Genomic DNA, 20,843 nt, shown 5'->3' with positions numbered 1-20,843 from the left:
GCATATGTGTCATTTAAGGGAATGTGGCCCTCTGGCCCCTGTGTTTTTTTTCCTTTAAAAATAGACCACATTTGATTTATCAATATTCTAACATGGCTCCAAGGCTATTTGGTGGTGTTTACTTTGTATCCAAGTCTCTTCTGGGAATTGAGGGACCAACGAAACTTAACAAATTTGCAGTGTTGTCCTAAAAGCCTTGGAGCCATGTTAAAGCATTGATATATCAAAGGTGGCCTATTGATAATGACTCAGGTAAAATATTCATAAACCAATCACAAATTGGCATTAGTTGAACTACAATCAAACCATTGTTTTAATTCAATCAAGTCCAATATATTTTCCTGTTAACTGAATCCATTTAAACATTTCAGTTTTCCTGAATAAGAAATTATTGACTTGCACATGTTCCTCTAACTTGCAACCATTATTTTCAATTTTATATATATTTTTTTTCATTGTTATGGAATATCCACATTTTATAAATATATTTGCTCTCTTTAATTTGTTTTTAGGTCTGTGCTTACAACAGGACAGTGGAGAAGGTGGACAAATTTTTAGCAAATGAAGCCAAAGGTAACAAATAAATGTTCCTTTTAAACAATTTGGTATACAGTCTCAAGCCACTCTTATTTGGACACCAAAGAAGCAGACAGACCTGAATGTCCATGTTTCGCCATCTTTCAAAGTCTTGAATTTACCATCAACCACCTTTTGTATCATGTTGGTGTCTGTATTACACAGGTAGAGATTGTGTGAATTCTGGTTTTGCTGGAACCAGTTAAACTGTCCGTAATGTAGAGCTGTCTGTAACAAGAGGTTAGACTGTTTACAGACAACCTCCTCCTCCTCATAGATATTTGAACATTAACATGCATGTAGTCCACTTGATCTTATACTTCTACAATACAGACCCTTGTACAATGTAACTACTCAAGTCTGTCCTTATTGACAAGGATTGACCAGATAGATATTCCTGTTGAGCTGCTGTTCATTGGTGGACTGTGGCACAGAAATTCAGGCATTATTATGAGGCTATTATTATATGGCTGTGTCTCACAAGGACTGGGAACTACCGAATTCACAAATTTGATTGACTGAAATCGATATTGACCGCGGTCTAGATTTTCCCATCTAGACCGGCATCTAGACTGGTTTCATTTTGCGTTGAAAAAGTAGCAAACTAAAATACAAAAATGTTCACCATTTTCTTTTTTTTTCTTCTCAATCATTTATGGAAGTGCTAAAAAGCCTGATGACAAAAAAAAAGTAAAGAGGACGAGCAAATTTCGGCAGGTTTATGTTAAGCTCATTGCCGTTCGCAAGCAAAATGTCAGCAAACCAGTTACATTAAACGAATTAAAGTTTTCTTCCATGCCATTTAATAAACATCTTATTAACCGTGTGTACAGACCTCACTGCGTTCGGTCTGTACTCACGACCTTGGTCAAGATTCTCCTATACAGACCTCCAGCTCGGTTAATAAGAGCTAAATTTAAGGCATTTTCTCCTGCTTCCCAAGTCCTTCTATCTCGATTCCTAGTCGTTAGTTATGGGTATTTTTTTTCTCGCCTCTTGTTTTGTAAGAAATCCTTGGACCTTGCCAGAAATCACCTCAACTCAGCTTATCAGAATTCCTCCAATGCTTCAACTCACTAAGGCTGAAATTTTATGTTATCGCGGGAAATCACTTTAATCTACCACTACTCTAGCATAATAAACAAATAAATAAAAGTTCAATCTTTACCAACACCTTGTTAATGTTGGAAATCATTATCATAAAATGACATTCTTGAGTGATAAAAGTTGACACGTATAAGAAAAGAAATGTAATGAAACCCTCCTTTTTCCCCAGGAACAAAAGTTATAGGTGCAAAGTCAATGAAGGAGATGGTAGCCACGTTGAAAAAGCCACGACGTGTGATGATGTTGGTAAAAGCTGGTTCTGCTGTCGATGCCTTTATTGAACAGTTGGTAAGTCCTTACAAACTCTTTCGTTGTTCCACCCACCATTCAGCATGAAGTACTGTAAATTATATATAGCCGCGGCAATAATTAATTGCTTATGGCACTTAACAAAAATTGAAATCACTTTAGTTAGTTTACATCCTGATCCATGTTCTGTACATTAATTATTTTCCACTTCTAATTCTTAAATTGTTAACTAAATAAGGGATTAGTCTTTAATTTCTTCCTACGATACCAGCACATTGTCAACAAGACAAGTAATGAGAATAAAGAAAATCATCAATTTGAGGATCATTCATGTACCACTTACTTCTCAATGCCAGCAATGGACTCTGGATTGAGCTCACTGTGTTGTGTTCTTGGAAAAGATAGTTAACTAATGTCAGTTGTATCTACAATCATGGACAAAAGCAGTTGAGACACTCCCTGAAAAAGACCTGTTTCATTGAATGGGTGTGTTTTTCAATCTCCAATTTCACATTTCGACCCCCTCTCCCCTTTTCAATGTTGTAACCACGTGACAGTGTCCATGGAGCACATTTTAACATTGAAAAGGGGGAGAGGGGGGTTTGGCTATCAACAAAAAAGATGTTTTTTGAAATTACAGAAGGACGCTGATAGAAAGGGTTTGTTTTGCTCAAATGTGTCAACACTTTTGTCCATGATTGTAGATACTGGTGAATTCAATGCTGACAGTATCCCTGCGATGGACTTGCATCCCATCCAGAGGGCAGTAAAAATACTCATTTAATTGCTTTACTCTTAGCTTCATGAGACCAGATACTTGATCTGTTTTTACATTATGTATATACACGTGCAGTGAAGCAGAAGCTTTGATTAAACCACTCAGGGAGTCTGGGTTGAGGATGGACTTATCTTTTTGTCGTATTGGCAGGTACCTCTTCTGGAAGCTGGTGACATTATTATAGATGGAGGCAACTCAGAATACAGGGACTCAATTGTGAGTAATTAATAGAGTACCAAACGTTATAGAAAAAAGATGGGCAGGCATTTTATTTTTTCAGCCAGAATGTCAAGTTAAACTACTAATGATGGGTCAAATATCATTGTAGCATAATTAAAATAACAATAAAATTGCATAGCTTAATTTTTCAACTTTTCAAAATACTTTTTGTAAACAATTTGAAAACAGAGACGCTGTAAGGACCTAGAATCCAAAGGACTGTTATTTGTTGGAAGTGGAGTGAGTGGAGGTGAAGATGGTGCACGGTATGGTCCATCTCTCATGCCTGGAGGGTCTGACAAGGCCTGGTATGTTGCATTAGATTGCGTCTAGTGATTCTCTAGCAGTAACAGTTGTACATCTCATTAGACAATTCTATATCTATCTACTTCTTGAGAAAACAAAAAATACCCCATTTTAATCTCAGAGTAAGGAAACTGAGATTCCTCTCAGGAAGACCTGTGCAGCATTCAGTAGTGCATTCCTTCACTAACAGATTACAATAACAAGCCAAGATGTTAGCCAAGAAGACTGTATGTCCAATGATATTTATTATCATCATCATCACTGGTAGTTTTTCTTAGATAGGGAAAAAAATATCAGTTTCTTTCTGTTGACACTTCTAAGTCAGAAGTGCTAACTCTGTTCGGGCTTATTGCATAAATGGAAACTAAGATGTTTGTACTTTTTCGTTTTTTTGGGACTTGTTCCTCTTAAAGTTAGCCAGTCTTAGGCCCCATGTACCTAATCTGGATAAATTTCAAAACAATGGTCCGCAAAAAACAGACAAACTGTTTTTGGTCCACTCTTATCTACATAAATTTGAAAATGCAGCTTTCCTCCCTTGGTTTAGCCCTTCATGCATTCTAAAATGGCCCCAGAACAGCACAGTAGAACATGTGTACATGATGTGAACTGTGCTTAATTCTTCTTTGTGCTATCAGTATTGTATTTTCAGAAAGATCTATTTGCAACACCTATCTAGCACATTCAAATTTCTCCACTCTGGAGACCGCTTTTGGTAGAGCACAAGTTTTAGTGACCAACATTGACATTCAATGCAAAACCAGAGAAAAGTACATAAATTTTGAAATTAATCCAGATAATTAGTGTGAATTGGGCAAAATCAAACAACTTATTAGACATGCATCTAAGTAGATAAGTGACCCTGCCAACTATGTTTTTTTTTTTTTTTTTTTTTTTTTGCACTCATTAGGGCTCACATCAAGCCAATCTTTCAGTCAATAGCAGCAAAAGTTGGATCTGAACCATGCTGTGATTGGGTAAGAAATGTTGCTGAAGTGTTGTTGAAATCTTGCTTTCAAGGGACATTTTCCTAGGATTGTAGAGAACTTCAAAGGCCATGTCTACAGACATGTTTGTAAACTTAATGTTTTCACTCTGAAGAAAACGTCGCTACAACTAAAACCTCACAATGCGAGTTTCTTTTTTTGTCTCAATATCTTGTGTTTAGGTTGGTGGAGATGGTGCTGGACACTTTGTTAAGATGGTACACAATGGCATTGAATACGGAGATATGCAGGTAGGAGATCAATATTTTAGGTTGTAGCAAACTTGTCTTAACACATTGGGTCAGAGAGATGGCATGTATTTTAACAACTTGACGTCAGTTTTTCATGCATCTGTCCTGTTGTTGATCATGAATTTCGTCGTAACATTGTCAAAGTTATAAGCAGCTGCTGTGGATCCACGGGGCGATAGTGAAGTGGATCCGCAGACTACTTTGACAAGGTTAAAAACGCATAAAAAACTGACGCCAATTTGCTTTTTATAGTAACAAATTGTTAATTAAATTGTCTGCTCTCATGCGATGTATGAACATTGCATAAATAATAAATTCAGGTGTGTGTCCGCTTATTAACAATGAAAATTAGGCTAAATTTGGTTAACCAATGAGCACAAGAGAATTTCTGCAGTTATTGTAAAATTATAACTAGTGTCTGCATATACATAGAAGACCTCAAATTCACCAACTTGAGGAACTGACATATCAGCAGTGTTAAGTTTGGTCATCAACTTTTGGAGTTTGGAGGAATTAAAGCAAAGTGGATGTCCTGGGACTGTGTTGGCATATATGATGTGAAATGTGGTGAATAAGTGCTAATTAAAGTTCACATACCATTGTCTGTAAATCAAGCTTTGGTATAAGAGTGCAAGATTTAACTGGCCAATAACAAGAAGGTTTTCCCTGTAAACATTGTTTCAGACATGGAGGATATTACATGACTGTGCAGGGATGCAATATCTATGTAACAAAGTTTGCTTATAGACCCTATTCACAAATGGCTGCCAATTCAAAATTCTTTTGTAAGTATTTAAATTAACCCAACTAACCTTGTTTTTGAGTTGTTAATTCAAAAGAAATTATACTCTAATGAGGTTATTTGGTCTAATTTAAATGCATACAAAAGAATTTTAAATTGGCAGCCATTTTTAAACCAGTCTAAGACTTACTGTGTTTGTTTGATCAAATATATATATATTTAACAGATACTCTCTTTAATTTTGTTTTGGTTTTCAGTTGATTTGTGAGGCTTATCATCTCATGAAGAGTGCCCTGGGCATGTCCTCTGATGAAATGAGTCAGGTATATAATTGTGCCTTTTTGCACCTTGTTTTTAAGTAACTTTCAAAACTGTTTCAATGAAAGTCCTTGATATGTCTATTCCTTTCAGACTAAACTGCCAATGCACACAGATCTCCAACAACAGGTGGAAATCTGAGCCAGAATGTAGTTGTTTGGCATTAGTTTGTGCCCTGTACTAAGCTGACTTAGGTTGTGTTCTATTGGGATCAACTGTTTCAACTGCAACTAGTTTCGGTTGATACCACTGACATTTCTCAATAGAACACTTTTCCAACCATTTCCGGTCAAAATGCGGTAACTCCAGGGAATAGTCCTCGCGTACAATCACGCAACATAATCACCCATTAAAACAAATGCTTTTTCTACTGTTTCACGCTGGTTTGCGGCCAGTTGTAAAAGTTGATCAACCAAACCAACCGAAAATGGGTTTTCCCCAATTATAGAACATGAAAATGCCCAAACAACCAGAAACGGTTGATCCTAATAGAACACGACCTTGATGACACAGTAACTGTTTTTTTCCCTTGAAGGTGCTTGCAGAATGGAACAAGGGAGAGCTTGACTCATTTTTGATTGAAATTACAAAAGACATCCTTGCATACAAGGATTCTGATGGTCTTCCTCTTGTGGAAAAAATCAGAGACTCTGCTGGCCAGGTATGAAGGTTATTTTATTTTTTAGGTGTTGCTATTAAAAATATTTAGTGAGTAAGATCTTGAAATGAAACCATTTTCAAATGTTGTAGATGCTTTGTGCAATATCTAGAATGGTGTCATTGTGAAAGGTTTTAATTTGTTGTCTTAATTAGAAAGGAACTGGCAAATGGACAGCAATCTCGGCATTAGAATATGGAATGCCAGTCACTCTTATCGGTAAGGAATATGCGTTACACTATGATAATAAGTCGCAATGACGCAATCCCACAAAATACTCTACCGTAAGCTGATAAGACTTGCTCATAAGCTGAGTGCAAAAGCTGAGCTCAGAGCAAGAAAAATGTCTATAACATAACAGCACTTGTGTGTAAAGAGTGCAAAGATTACCTAGTCCTATTTACAACCACAAAGAACTTTGAGAAAAAACTTTCACACTGATATGTGTAGTCCGGCCAGATGAATTGTTGTAAGCCAGTCCAGAAAAAAGCCATCCTTTCTCCATCTGTAAGAAATTCATTTAGCTACATGTATTAAAAACAATAATATTCTTTACATTCATCAAACATTTTCACAGCATTCCAACAAAATCAGCTAGTTTAGTCTGGGTAGATCCAAGTGTTTTTCCTGTCCAGCCCTCACATTAAGCCCTCAATAAGTTCAAAACAGACAGTATCAATTATTTAAAGAACACTTACATGTATACTTTACATTTGTCTTAACTCTGAAATCTTTTTTTTTTCTTCATTACCTTTAATTTTGTGTTTTGATCTTTTTAAAACATCTTAAGAATTTTGTTATTTAAGGGAGGGCATCAAGTTTACCAGTCTATGACTGTAATGTGTTTATACTCAGGCAATTAAGTTATTATTATTATATATTATATTAATAGTGGGACATTTTATGAGTTTTAGAGAATTCACACTTATTTTAGTTGATGAGCCCTATGCAACATAATTTATTAAGTATAATATGGCTTCAGTCTTGAAGTTGGTACAACTAGATGAAATCCTAGTCAGGGTGACTATTTAAATGAAAGCAATTCTTCCATGTGGCACATTATGTTGTTAAAGGTGCTTCTACCTCTCACATTTGTGACTGAAACATGAGTGTGTGACTATTCAAGAGAGACCTTTTGAAAAGTGCTATATGGTGCTGCTTGTGTGTTTTTTTTTATTGTTGTTTGTTGTTGTTTAATTTAAACTTTACCAGTGAAAGATCAGTGGGTAATTTATATCACTCTTTGTGTTATATAACTACACCCCCTCACTGACAACTTTCTCCTTGCCCACTCCAGGTGAGTCTGTATTTGCACGCTGCTTGTCCTCACTCCAGACTGAGCGAGTTGGTGCCAGCAACGAACTTAAAGGACCAGCATCTACAAAGTACACAGGAGATAAAAAGGAATTCATTGAGCATATTAGAAAGGTAATGTTAGGTAAAAAGTCCACAGGGTGCTTGACCCATGTTTGGTTATAGATGTGCCACTAAGGGTTGGAAATTCTGACCCTGTTTAGGACAAAAATACTCTAAAAACCCTATCCTGCTTTGGATTACACCCTGTATTTTAAGACCCTGTTTAGTACAAATTCATGAAATTCAATGCATACATGAAGTAATATGTGTAAAGACGCAAATAAGGGTATAAAAATTTTTCGCAAGACATAATGAAATGGAAGATAGCTTTATAGAGACAAACAAGCAACCATTCGCTGTTTAGGACAAGTGCCGACCATATTTAGGACAGAGGCAAGTAAAATTGTACACCCTGTTCAGGACAGTGAGGCCAAAAAACCATACCCTGTCCAGCAGCACGTGCCCTTATAAGCCAAATATGGGTGTAATCCCCCTCCCCCAGGGTAAAAAGGTAAAGGTAAAGTCTGCATACAAGCCAAGAGGCTTAATAGGCCGACGCTTATCTCTGGTTTCTGTAGAACGAAGTGTCTAGGAGTATTTCTACTCCCCCCTGGATGGGGTGCTAGTCCATCACAGGGTTACCCCCAGCATAAAATTAGCCAGTACCCATTTATATGCCTGGGTGGAGAGAGGCACTGTGAGAGTAAAATCTCTGCCCAAGAACACAATACAACATGCCCCGGCCAGGGCTTGAACTCAGGCCGCTCAATCCAGAATGTAGCACACTAACCATGAGGTCACCATGCCCTGAGCTAATGTTATCACTTGTAATTTAATGAAAATGGACTGGTTTAGTTTAATTTAAGCACTATTTGATCCCTTTGAATTCTTTTAATAGGCTCTATATGCATCCAAGATTGTGTCATATGCTCAGGGCTTCATGTTGATGAGAGAAGCAGCTAAGGAGTTTAACTGGACTCTGAACTATGGCGGCATTGCGCTCATGTGGAGAGGAGGGTGTATCATTAGAAGGTAGGTAAATAAAGTGAAATTGCGGTACAGTATGTAAAACAAGTTCTTTCAGTAAGTAACTTGAAATGAATGGCATTCAGATGAGGGAAGATGTATCTCAAAGGAGTAGTGAGCAGCACCATTCACCCAGTAGACTTCAAGTAATCCCTCTTTCTCTTGGTCCGGCGAGCGTGACCATAAATAAACATCAAGGTAAAAATATGGCCACATGAATCCTGGGGGAGAGAAGCGCGTGAAAGGATTTAGCGCAGACATTTTTTTCCTCAAGGTTTTCTTTCGCATCACGCATGACGGACTAAGCGAAAGAGGAACCACTTTATAGTCTATTCACTTACATACGTACATGCATACATGCATCCTTTATTATCTTTCCCCATGGGGGCTTTTCGAACTGACTCAGTTCAGTTCACTTGGTTCTTGTTGGCACTGATCTAAACAAAAGCGGATTAATTCAACAAGAACTGAGGTTGGCAGTCTGACATAATCATATACCAAAATGCATGATTACGTTGAAACTGTTCAAGTAATAACACAAGTGAAGTTAAGATGCCTCCGGGTTTAGTGAACTTTGCTACTCCCTAAGCCACCTTAGATGGCTGTTTTCAAAAATGTTTTTTTGGCTATTTTGGTCGTGGATGCATAAAACATTGACATGAAATATCCAATGCGTGTTAGCCTGAAATGTCAGTCATTTCCCGCTGACATTTCAGGCTTAATGCATGTCTGTCCAACTTGTTTTTCCCTTTTTACTGCCAATTGTTTGTTTGTTTTTGTTTTGTGTTGTTTTGTTTTGTTACCTTCGTATTGTAAAATGTAAAGAAAAGGACTTATTAGTTTGCATCTGTTTTTGTAGTGTCTTCTTGGGCAATATCAAGGATGCATTTATTAAGAATCCCTCTCTCCAGAATCTGTTATTAGACGATTTCTTCAAAAATGCGATTCACGACTGTCAGGTAGGCCACTAAAACTAAATAAAGTATTCCGTCCGTGTCATTAAAATGAGTCTACTGACCAAACAAGATGGAATTCAATTAAAGTTAGAACACGTGGTGAAACTGGTGCTAAGACTTTGATTGTTGTAAAGAACTGTACGAATGTATTCCTTTATTGAGGTTTCATTCCAATTTATTCAGTCCGTCTGTCTGTCAGTCAAGTCAATTTAGTGAGTCAGTCTGTCAGTCTGTCAGTCTGTTAGTCAGTCAGTCATTTTCATTCACTTGTCTGGACTTTGAGCAACCATGTTTTTGTTTATAGAGAGACTTTCAACGTTGGCTGTACGTGCCTTTGACGGCTTTTGGTACATTTCTTAACCGCCCTACTCTTTTAGTACAAGGGTCTAATTTAATTATTTATTTATTTATTTATTTATTTATTTATCTATTTATTTATTTATTTACATTACTTTGCTTTTGCGTAGGATTCTTGGCGTAAGGTTGTGGCTGCCGCAGTGACCCTTGGGATACCTACCCCAGCATTCAGTACGGCACTCGCATTCTACGATGGATACAGGTTAGAGACGCGCACCTATGATGATGTTACTTGATGATCAGGCTATAGGTGGTTTGCAACCTTTCGCGAGAGATACAAATGACAAAGACCTTTGCGGCCATGTTGGATGACAGGAACAATAAAACTTATTAGAATTCTTTTGACTATACGTTAACAGCGTCTAACATGATGGATGAAGAAAAGAGTGTTATTTCAAGAGAGTAGTGTACGATTCTTTGCACGGCAAAATGTGATTCCAGACCACTATATAGCTAGACTACGAGTAGTCGCTCTTTCGCTTAGTCCGTCGTGCGTGACGCGAAAGAAAACCGCCCCCAGGATTTCGCGCGGCCATTTTTTTCTCGCGGTTTTCTTTCGCGTCACGCACGACGGACTAAGCGAAAGAGGGACTACTTGCAGTCTACTATATAGCTGATTTAGGTTGGTGATATTTCATATTTGCACAACTGTGAGATATAAAAGACTGGCAGCTGAAGGAATGCCCCCTTCCCCCCTCCCCGTTCGTCACCCAAGTCTCGGTAGATTTATTCTACAGACACTGGTGGTGAACTAGTAGTAGTTACTAACTTCAATTCTGTTTGCAGGTCAGCTCGTCTTCCTGCCAATCTCATTCAGGTAAGATGCAAAACTCTGTTAACTCGTACTTATGAAATGATATTCTCGGACATTGATTACTTTCAAGCAGCAAGTTGAGAGTTTTTGCTAGTCTGAAAAAAATAATAAAATGTTATGAATGCGTTCTAGACAAAACAAAGCTGTTCTCTAGAACGTTCTAGAATTTTTTTTTTTTGTTCCATCCTTAACGAGTTGTCAAGACTGTCATTTACACGAATTTCTCATTCCTTCATTTAGTGGTTCAAATTGAATCGTAGAGTCTGAAAAAACACTAAATGATTATCAAGACCGTATTAAGTGAATGATATCTAGCACAATTTTCTTGTAGTGACACAGTTAAAATTAAAGCGGTTTTCGATTGACTGTCGTAAAACCAATTAGACTACTCAAACCTCCCTCAAATCGTAGTAAAACCAAAACCAAAACTAAAGTAAATGGCTGATTACTTTCGACACTCAAATGGAAATCTGCCCAGTATTTATCTCCTTTCTTAGTTTCTTTTTAATTTCATCGCAGGCTCAGCGTGATTATTTTGGTGCCCATACCTACGAGCTCCTCAGTAATCCTGGTCATTTTGTACACACCAACTGGACTGGGCACGGGGGCTCCGTATCCTCCACCACATACCAGGCCTGAGCAGAGATGGACCAGGTCCAAGGAGAATACGATAACGACCTGTGATCTTAATCCAGTGCACTGTTAGTTTTTAATCGTCTGAGTCCAGTGAATCTCCAGTTTCTTACGTGTACGTTGAAACAATATAAGAATGGAGTATGACAAACAATTCGTAGATAGGTAATCGTATTGTAAAACAACATTTACAGAGTAAAAGTAGGGAAAAAATCGGCTAGTTCTGTGGTTCAAGTCCAATTAGTATTAAAACAATAAATGAACCCGCATTAAAGAGAATACATGATTTAACTCTTGTATACTTAAACGAGAACATAGCAAGCGTTTTGTAACCACGGGGCTTTCTACTACCATCGAAAACATTTGGGTCTCAATATAATAATTATGATATGGAAACTTTAGTGCAAATATGAAACGCCTTTTTTTTTTAATCGCACTGCCCGCCCAGTAACAAGCACCCTAAACTGACCGAAAGGCTGACCGCAAACTGGCCCAGTAAGGCTGACCAAAGTTACTTCAAGAATGATCCTGCTTTGGATTGTTTTTTTGATGCCTCAGTCTGCAGGTACTTTGTTTGAGTATTTCTCTCGATTCTTCTTGGTAGAAGAAATTCTTGTTTGTCGCGAAAGGTTGACCTGAGAACCGACAACCCCCAGCGTTGGCCACAGATTTCTGTTGCCGTTATAAAGTTAGCAGTTGACTGGTCTTTGGGCTGGTGGGGGTGGAATCATTCGCTGGTTCGCTGAAATGAAATACTCTGAAGAACAGCACCTCCAACAGACAAGAACTGATTTTTCTCACGATTGCAATTTCGCCAACAGGAGCTGTCAAGACAAAAGCGGTATACAATGAGCATAATAAAGTGTATTTGTATCGAGCTTATGGGTTTCAGTGATGGTTGCTTTGGAAATTTTATGCTTCAGAAAGGCAGTTAAGCAGTGAAATCGAAGGAATATGTTTCACGTTACGTACAGCACGACCAAATTTATTTTTTAAAGTAAAAAAAAGTGTGCATTCCATGACCAATGCCTGCTCCATTTTCTCGAGTGTCCCCATGCTTCATATGTTTTGTGCCCATCTTTCACATCTAAATAAACCGTCTTAACAACATTTTCGAGCACCTTTAACTGAATGACATTTTTGGGTGATAGTTAACTGGCAGTCATAGGGAGTATAAAATCAGTGGCGCTTCCCATTCGATGAAAAATTCCGGTTTGAATTTCCAGTGACGAATGGAACTGCATTTTACGGCCGGAAGTTTCCACAAACGAAGACAACCTTGCAAGGTATACCGAAATTTTCCAACATTTCTTACCAGGAATTTCTGTTCCATTTGACTTTTTTCCTGGAATTCCCTAAATTTTAGGGTAAATGGTTCACTTTTCGAAAATTCAACAATTTCAAGATATTCTGGAAGCTTTCCGAGGAAATTTCCGTACCATATGTCCACGTTTCGAAATTTTCGGAAGTTTTGGTTTAATGGAAAGCGCCCCAGGGCTTTCTTGCAAGTTGCCAATAACCCTTTTCTCGCTTCAATTTCAAGTCGGTAACAAAACAGTTTTGAATCATTTTTTACTGGGCCTTTAAATAACATGCGGACGCTAAAATTCAAAGCTCAACCGACAAACGCGTTTTTCGCTACCGAGTAGGGAAGGTTTCTAGTTGCTTCCCTCGAGCGTTCAAGAGGTGCAAGTTCTACATGTCAAACACGCGCCGCGAATATTCGCGAATGTTAAGAAGATTAACGGCCTTGAAAATGTTATTAAACAACAAATCTTTTCTTGCATATTGTGGCTGTTGTCATCATTCTATTCCGCGGAAAACCCCGTTTAATAACTTTTAATATAAAGAACAGCTACTGAGATTTTTTTTTGTTTTTTTTTTTTTAGTTTAAAAATCCCGTTTCAACTGATAAGACTCGACTTCAGCCAAATAGTTTTAAATTGCTTCGTAATGCACGGCGGGTACAAATCTAGGATTCTGGTCTCACTTAAGGTGTTGATGACGAAACGTCACCATTTTTAGCTTTCAAAGTATCCTTTAGGGTGCACTCGAGAAAGTAATAATAAAAGAAACGCTGTCATTTAATTTCTGTTTTCAGGCTTGAATTCCGCTGATCTCTCGAGTACGCGAGTCGGGTCTACAGGTGCGCGCGGGATCCTTTCTTGAACAGTGGCTAGTGATCGAACCCCTTTCGGTTCAAGTGGTATCTTTTAGGGGTCTAATGAAGCTCAAGCAATGTCCACATTAGTCTCCCTTAGGAGTTAAATTCATATTTTCCGACGAGCATCCCTTGCCTTTTCATATGGGAGTTCCCCCCCCCCCGGTTTCCAAATGTCTAACGGGAAGTGAAGGAGTGATCAGTGGAGTGAAATCGTTCCGCCTCTACAACTTGGACGGAGACGGAACAAGCTAATAGCGCGTGAGATCTGGGGAGAGGATAAAGCAACAGGACCTAGTTTTTGTCCCCCGTTTTTGGTCTCCTCAGTTATTCAAGAGGGCGACTCCGCTACCGGACAAAGTGGTCTATTGATTTGAACGCACAAAAAGAGCTGGGTTGTTCGTAGATTGTCAGGTTATTTTCATTGTCTCATGGTGCGGAGCGGGACTGAAACTAACGGTGCCCCCCGCCGATGAATAATGTATGAAAAACCAATTTCAGTGTTTCCACGGTATTTGCGAGTTACTTAAGAAAAATCTCCTCGGTCTCCCGAAGACTAAACAAGAGAGTTATTATGGTCGGACCTCTTTGGTGAAGTCATGGAAATCTTTCAGGGTTTTTGTGGGAGGAGAGTGATCTTTAAAGAGAAGCGCCTGATCACCTGTTAACATGTCAAGGAAATGGTTTTACTTGGGGCTAGCTTTACAACTTACCATGCTTGTCTTACTCTATCGGCTCTTCTCCGAGGAACGCACGATTATTATTCACAGCTCTGCGTCCGACAAAACGTTCCCGCGCTTTCCAGACATTGTCATCCCAAAGGGGTCCACAGTTAACGGCAAATTGCATCAGCGAACACAAAATTTAACAATAGCGATAAACTGGAACGAAATACCACGGAGGTCTTCTCCTCCAGTCAAGGAAATGCACGAGAAATGGATTGTTCTCACGACTATAAATGCACCGACAGATGATGTGAAGAAATTAGCTGATATTGAGGGTTGGAAGGTTGTTGTGGTTGGTGATACAAAGACCCCGGGAGATTGGAGGTACGTTGTATAGAATTCAACTACATTGCTTGATCATTGTGCCGGCTGTCGTTTTAAAATCTTAAAAGACAAAACGAAAATTACGTTGCTAAATTTTGTAAGAGCCTCAGCAGAGACTAGTGGACTTGGCCGAGGGCAGCCAGTAGGTTTAAGTTTATACATCTACTGTCACTTTCATAATAGGCCCACGTGGCGATACGAATATTATAATGTATTCATTGTAACCTGTCCACGAAAATGATTTATGTCACCAGTCATTTTTTCCTCGTGTGTCGGAAAAAGGGCATCTAAACCTTGTTCCAATTGCCAGCTGTTTTTTATTCCTCAAATTATAGATAATTTATTCCATTGACGATACAAGATTTTAATATGCACCTTCTACGGTTTAGGACGTTTCTGAATTCATTTAATTTAATAACTATTTGCGTCAGTCTCTGCCCGTGGTCAAATATATAAGTTCTGCACGGGTTCCCGTACAGATTTTTGCCTTGTGCAGTTCGACATTTCACGGTATTTCTACCGAGTTTAGGACCATTTCCATCTCAAGATATGTTTATTTGATCTTCAACTTGTCTTGTCTGGCCTCAAATATCATGTTCCATGCAGTTACTTTAACGCCTCAGGGTATACAGATCGATACGGAGGTTTAAACGACTACTGGAGTTTGTTCAGAGGACCAATCACTAAATCAGCCAATCAGATTGCTCTATTGCGGCCCAATATTTTCTAAGTAATGGACCGATCCCTGTTTCAAAAGCGGAACCCGTGCAGTTTTGTTGCTTTTTGTTTTGCTTTGTTGGAAGAAGTCTTTTTTTTTTCCAGCTTTCTTTTTCTTTTTTCGTTAAACGGCTGGACCGTAAGTAAACAGGCGGTTTGTTCGCTCTCAACCCGGCAGAATTGCATGATTGAAGTTTTCGATAATTCTTTTACTCCGCGATCGTGGGATTTTTTTTCTAAACATTTTGATATCGCGTAATAACTTCTTAACCACTGAAGCTTGTTCGAACAGTACGGAAAATATCGGCCCTTGGTCATTTTTGCATGGACCTCGTTATGCTTCGGTCTGCACTGTCAAGACTTCAGATTCTCGCAAAGTACGACTCTCGCGCTCTGCCGAGATTAGTCCAGTTCTGGCCCTCTCTCTGTCGCAACGCTACCCTCTCTCCGTTGCACGACAGAGAGCAGGCCAGAACTGGACTATGGCGAGATAAGTAACATAAAATATCTGGAATTATAAAACCAGTGTTAATGAAAATTCCACCGCAACTCAGTCTGAGCGCTTTTTTCTCGCCAAGAATCATCTGTGATGATTGTTTAGTGGCATAATGAGACAAACTAGCAATTCAAAAAGAAATTCCTCCTTTGGAATTAATAAAATAGCTGGAGCAAATGAAAGGGTTTTAACTGCAGTCATTTTTCTCCCCAGTCATCCCAATTGCGTTTTCTTGAGTGTTGAGAAGCAGAAATCCTTGGGATACCGCATCCATGACTTTCTCCCTTACAAAAGTTACGCTCGAAAGAACCTTGGCTACCTCTATGCTATTCAACATGGCGCCAAAATCATCTATGAAACAGATGACGATAATTCTCCAACAAGCGGAAAAATAACTTTCTTCCAGCAAGAAACTGGCGACTTCTTTGTATACAGAACAGATTCTATTGTGGTTAATCCGTACGAACATTTTGGACAGAGTACAATATGGCCTAGAGGGTACCCGCTAGATCGCATTGCTGATCCCCCGTCACACAAGTTCATCAAATGCCAAGGGGTGGACACATCGATACAGCAGGGAGTGGTTAATGGTGACCCGGATGTAGACGCCATCTTTCGGTTAACAAGAAAAGACAAAGACGTGGATTTGAAAGTTGAGTTTGACGCTGATGCACCATCCGTTGTTCTTCCTCCAAAAACAATGGCTCCGTTTAATTCACAAAACACGCTGTTTATGAAAAAGGCATTGTGGGCCATGTTGATACCAACCACTGTAACATTTCGAGTCTGCGATATCTGGCGTGGTTACTGGGCTCAGCGGTTACTGTGGGATGTTGGATCACAGCTGTCATTTTTCCCGCCAAACGCCGTTCAATTTCGAAATTCACACAACTATCTCATTGATTTCATCGACGAGAAAGTGCTTTACCATGATGCTGGGCGATTAGTTGAGTTTTTGATCAATTGGAAATCTGACAAACCAGATCTCTTTAGTAGAGCCCTGGATTTAAGTATAGCAATGGTTGAGCAAGGTTTCTGGCAGCTGAATGATGCCATGTTAACAGAAGCGTGGCTAGCTGATTTAGTAAGTGTTGGATATGAAATGCCAACTATTAACACTGCTCCGCAATCGTGTATAAATGTATTAGGTGGGGAAGTTGAGCTTCTACCGGAAGAAAAACCATCTTCATATCTGCGAGCAGGCTGAGAACTGAAAAATTTAGCTCTGTCAAAGATGTGATCGGACGTTTATAATGTAAAGGATTTGTTGCAAACTTTGTCCTCTTTTATTGAATCCATTTCGGCTTTACAACGGAGTTTATTTTCTAACTGTTTTTGGTAACATCTAAACAGTACGTTATACAGATAAAAAAGACAAATTTGTTGAGACTGTGAGAAGCGCGGTCGCTGGACCCGTTTCGAGGTTGTAAGGCTTTCTCTCAGGCTATCGCTTTTTTCGTTCAGACCACGTGATCCGAAACGGATTGATCGGACTACGGAATTCTTGAGTACAGGACTCAACTCTTCCAACTTCACCCAGGTGTATAAACAGCTGTTTCGACAAAGGTTGGAGAAGTAATACTTCTTGTTTTTATCATACTATTCAAATCGACGTTAAATACCGGCAATAGTGGTTTCTTTCGGAATATATAATTTTCAGCGTTATTGGTAGAATCACACAAATGAGTTATTACTTTACACCTGAAAGAATACTGATTGTGGGTGTCTATGGTAGTAGTCTTATAATATTGCATTTTAGTTGGACATTAGTAATTTATTGTAGAAGAAATTATATGAAACCTAATAAACAGTCATTTAAAATCATGTTAGGCAGTAACACTTTGAATTTTGTATTGTAAAGAATAATAAGAAATTGTTTAGCTTTGTACAAAGTTTGTATTTCGAGGCGGTTTATTGATAAAGAACTTGACGTTTCGTATTCTAGTCCACACACATTTTCAAAAGTGACCGTTACAAATTTTTGAAGATTGTTCAACCTTCATAAGAAGTGGACGCCTATGACGTTTTGATAGCCATTTGACTGTTTGCGTCTAATTGGCTTTTGCCTCTGTTTCGCAGCCATGCCTGGTGCAAATTATATTTATGTTTGATGCTTGTGGCTGAAGCTGCTCCTTTCAATGAGAAAATTTTCATTTTCCCCCGATCACCCGAATAGAACGGTGTCCGAGCCATGGGAGGAACACCATATGATAAGGAAGGGGTGTTCGTCGAAAATTTTGAAAAGAACCCCCAAGAGGTACCAAAACCGCGTTGTTAACCCCTAAAAGGTACGACGAGTACCCCCGTCCTTTTCATATTGGAGTCCCCCCGGGTCCAAGCATAAGACACTAGGTATGTGTTTGAAGCAAGAACCACTTGCTTGCCCCCCCCCCCCCCCCCCTCTCTCAATTCCGCTAGTGCCTACCAAGGTCGTATTCACTCTGTGTTTCAAACAGTTTTCAGTTTACAACACCACGAGCTTTATGAGGTTCTGAAAGAGAGCAAACTTCCCTCTTCACTGTTCACATTTTTTCTGCATTTCAAAACAAATGGTCCTCTTAGTGCTATTTTCAAGTTTAAGCTCAATTCCTTCGCAGATATTCAGCTGTTTGTATCAAGCAAGGCGCTGCTGAGACAGCGAGTATACTTGAAAAGCAAAAAGCTAAATTTGGGTGATTAAAGATTTAGAACTTCTTTTATGAGCTAACAAATTGTAAAAAGTCTGACTACCTTTCGATCAAAAAGGATGCATGACACTCACCAAACGATCTGAAATGTGTTTCAAGGTCAGTCATTTTCTTGCAGGTGTGTGTACCTTGCCTTTAACTGACATCAGTCGAAGTTCTTTAAAACACGGAGAAATCGTCAAAAATAAGTTTGCTGTTTCATTGCTCACTGTCCAGATGTATTTCATTTCTTCAAGGTCAATCAGAGGTAAGCCGTGAAAATTTCAGGTGTCTTCGTTGACTTCGTTGCTAGTGGCTATTGAAGCTCGGCATTGCCAACAAGCGAAGCTCAAAGATTTTAACTCCCTCAATTTCCTTTCTCAGGGCAGGTAGACTAAGGAAAATGTTTTCAAGTTAATATATTCACGAAGCCTTCTTATAGCCTACAGATCATTTTTTTTCAATTCGTTGTATAGGCAGCGAAGTCGGGGTTAAATAAAATTTGAGCTCCCAAAATAAAATACAAGCATCCCTGGCGGCCCCCTGCTCCCTACCTCTTGCCCGCCCCGCCTTAGATTGCGAACGGTCTCTCTTTTTCCCGAAAGTCTGCGGAGAAGAACGCTGAAAACTGAGCGAACGAGCAGCGGCGACTGCGTCTTTCACTCGTCCGTCGCTACTCGTCGCTGTTCGCTGCTGCTCGTACGCTCAACTATTTGCGTTCTTTTTCCGTGGACGGGTTAAACCCCGCCTGGACGCTAAATGGACTTGGTACCAACTAAAAAGGGCTTAGCTTACAGCAGGTGAGGATAAATGATAAGAGAGTTTATCAATCCCTCTTAAGTTAATCTTAGATCACTTAACACCCCAGTTATATCCATACAGTTTTACTCAAAACACCACTGACCCTGAAGGACTCCTGCGGAAATGTAAAATCTTTTATTTTTCCTCTGCGAAAACCGAATTTGAGTAATTCTGAGACGTGTTTTCCTTTTGCCTATTCAAGTTTGTAGATATATTTAATATAGCTGGATTCAATTTTCTCTATTACTGTATATAGGTCTTAGCATAGAAGGGCCATGCCCAGTAAACTTTATCATTATCATTATCATTATCATTATTATTAATGTATCATCATCATCATCATCATCATTATTATCATCCCAGCGGAAACTCAATGGCAGTAACATTATCCGCGTGAGGACTGGATACACTATGATCTCACAGGATGACGTAGTCTTAGCGTTTAGAGTACATATCGTGCAACGTACATGATTTATCTGCGGCTGGTTTACGCACAGGCAGCCCAAGCTCTGTCTATGAACCACACAAGCAACACAATATGGCATCGAATTATAAGGGTTTATATGGGATTTTCTACAAGATATCCATGGAGGTAGTTAAAAGTGAAAATTCTCAATAAAAATGGCTTACCTTATTCCAGACGTGTGTTGTTTGCTCCTGGTGTGGTTATTTTACCGATTGAACTTGATTTAAGCGACTTTTTTGAATTCCGATTTTCCCTTTATAAAGAGAGGACAAGGCGAAACACCTCAGTCGGAACAGCCTGCCGAACGAAGTCAAAAATCCCAGGCTAAAATGTACCCACGGCCACAAATCCACCGCAGAATTCAAGGGCGAAGGTTGATCTTTCATTTCAACCCTCTAGCCACACAATCGCAGCCATGCGAGCGACGCCAGGCGGCTTTTCGTGTCCCCAGTGAAACGACAAAACTATGGAAGAGCTCCGTGTCGTTTGATCCGCGACCCAACGACCGTTGAAATCGGCTTGATAACCTCGTCATGTTGGCAAACCAAGACTCGCGGGGGTACTAGACCGCAATTTGTCAAATTTGTCAAACGTAAGATCAACGGCGAAAGCTCCGTAGAAACTGAGGAGATCATTTTTGAAGTGGAAGTCATGGTAAGTTTTCACGTTTACGCACTTATGAGTTACTTGGTCCTCGCCTCACCAATTTAACTTCATCTCCCCATAATTCGTTAAGAATTCTCCCGAGCAGAACAGAGTTCAATTTGCTTACGGCAATTTCTTTCTCTTCGTATGCTCTAGACAAAATTTTGCTGGCTTCCATTACAGTTTCCTCACAATATTCGTAATTCCACAATACCCTAAGAGAAGCAAATTTAGTTTATCAGCTCGGGAATATTTTATACAAACAAATCAAAGGTGCATAAACGGGAAAACTTACCACGACTTCCACTTCAAAAATGATTGTATCTCCTCAGTTTCTACGGAGCTTTCGCCGTTGATCTTAAGTTTCTTTGGTTTTGAAGCCATTTTGCAAAAGCGTTCTGTACGATTTTTATTTTGCATTGTAAATTCGACCTGAGGGGATTACAAGAAGTTTAGTTGACAAATTGCGGTCTAGTACCCCCGCGAGTCTTGGTTTGCCAACATGACGAG

The 20,843-nt window shown here is 39.2% G+C and overlaps 2 protein-coding genes and 1 long non-coding RNA gene across 3 annotated transcripts in view; 2 read left to right on the top strand and 1 right to left on the bottom strand.

Annotated features, from left to right (window-relative positions):
- LOC110059549 (6-phosphogluconate dehydrogenase, decarboxylating-like) overlaps positions 1–11,611 on the top strand; it is a 12,577-nt gene extending 966 nt beyond the window's left edge. The window contains exons 4-18 of the mRNA XM_020766258.2: positions 513–573; positions 1,853–1,971; positions 2,861–2,926; positions 3,119–3,237; positions 4,146–4,212; positions 4,404–4,472; positions 5,472–5,537; positions 6,068–6,193; positions 6,346–6,409; positions 7,488–7,618; positions 8,445–8,578; positions 9,432–9,531; positions 9,996–10,087; positions 10,672–10,702; positions 11,219–11,611. Of these exons, the coding sequence (XP_020621917.1) occupies positions 513–573; positions 1,853–1,971; positions 2,861–2,926; positions 3,119–3,237; positions 4,146–4,212; positions 4,404–4,472; positions 5,472–5,537; positions 6,068–6,193; positions 6,346–6,409; positions 7,488–7,618; positions 8,445–8,578; positions 9,432–9,531; positions 9,996–10,087; positions 10,672–10,702; positions 11,219–11,338 (1,365 nt within the window). The 3' untranslated portion in view covers positions 11,339–11,611. The remainder of the gene's footprint in view (positions 1–512; positions 574–1,852; positions 1,972–2,860; positions 2,927–3,118; positions 3,238–4,145; positions 4,213–4,403; positions 4,473–5,471; positions 5,538–6,067; positions 6,194–6,345; positions 6,410–7,487; positions 7,619–8,444; positions 8,579–9,431; positions 9,532–9,995; positions 10,088–10,671; positions 10,703–11,218) is intronic.
- Positions 11,612–13,995: 2,384 nt separating this feature from the next.
- On the top strand, positions 13,996–17,579 carry LOC110059471 (uncharacterized). The gene is made up of 2 exons (XM_020766163.2): positions 13,996–14,542; positions 15,969–17,579. Exons 1-2 carry the CDS (start codon positions 14,163–14,165, stop codon positions 16,960–16,962), a joined length of 1,374 nt encoding a protein of 457 aa, XP_020621822.2. The 5' UTR covers positions 13,996–14,162; the 3' UTR covers positions 16,963–17,579.
- Positions 17,580–20,465: 2,886 nt separating this feature from the next.
- On the bottom strand, positions 20,466–20,744 carry LOC149117285 (uncharacterized). The gene is made up of 2 exons (XR_016205608.1): positions 20,629–20,744; positions 20,466–20,548 (listed from the first exon to the last, which is right to left on the bottom strand). It is a non-coding gene; the product is annotated as an uncharacterized LOC149117285 (long non-coding RNA).
- Between the last annotated feature and the right edge of the window lie 99 nt (positions 20,745–20,843).

Source organism: Orbicella faveolata, unplaced genomic scaffold, assembly GCF_042242905.1.
Source record: "Orbicella faveolata isolate gen_17 unplaced genomic scaffold, um_ofav_v1 contig_12, whole genome shotgun sequence".
Taxonomy (NCBI): domain Eukaryota; kingdom Metazoa; phylum Cnidaria; class Anthozoa; order Scleractinia; family Merulinidae; genus Orbicella; species Orbicella faveolata.
The sequence above is the reverse complement of the archived record's forward strand: the minus strand, read 5'-3'. Positions and strand labels throughout refer to the sequence as shown.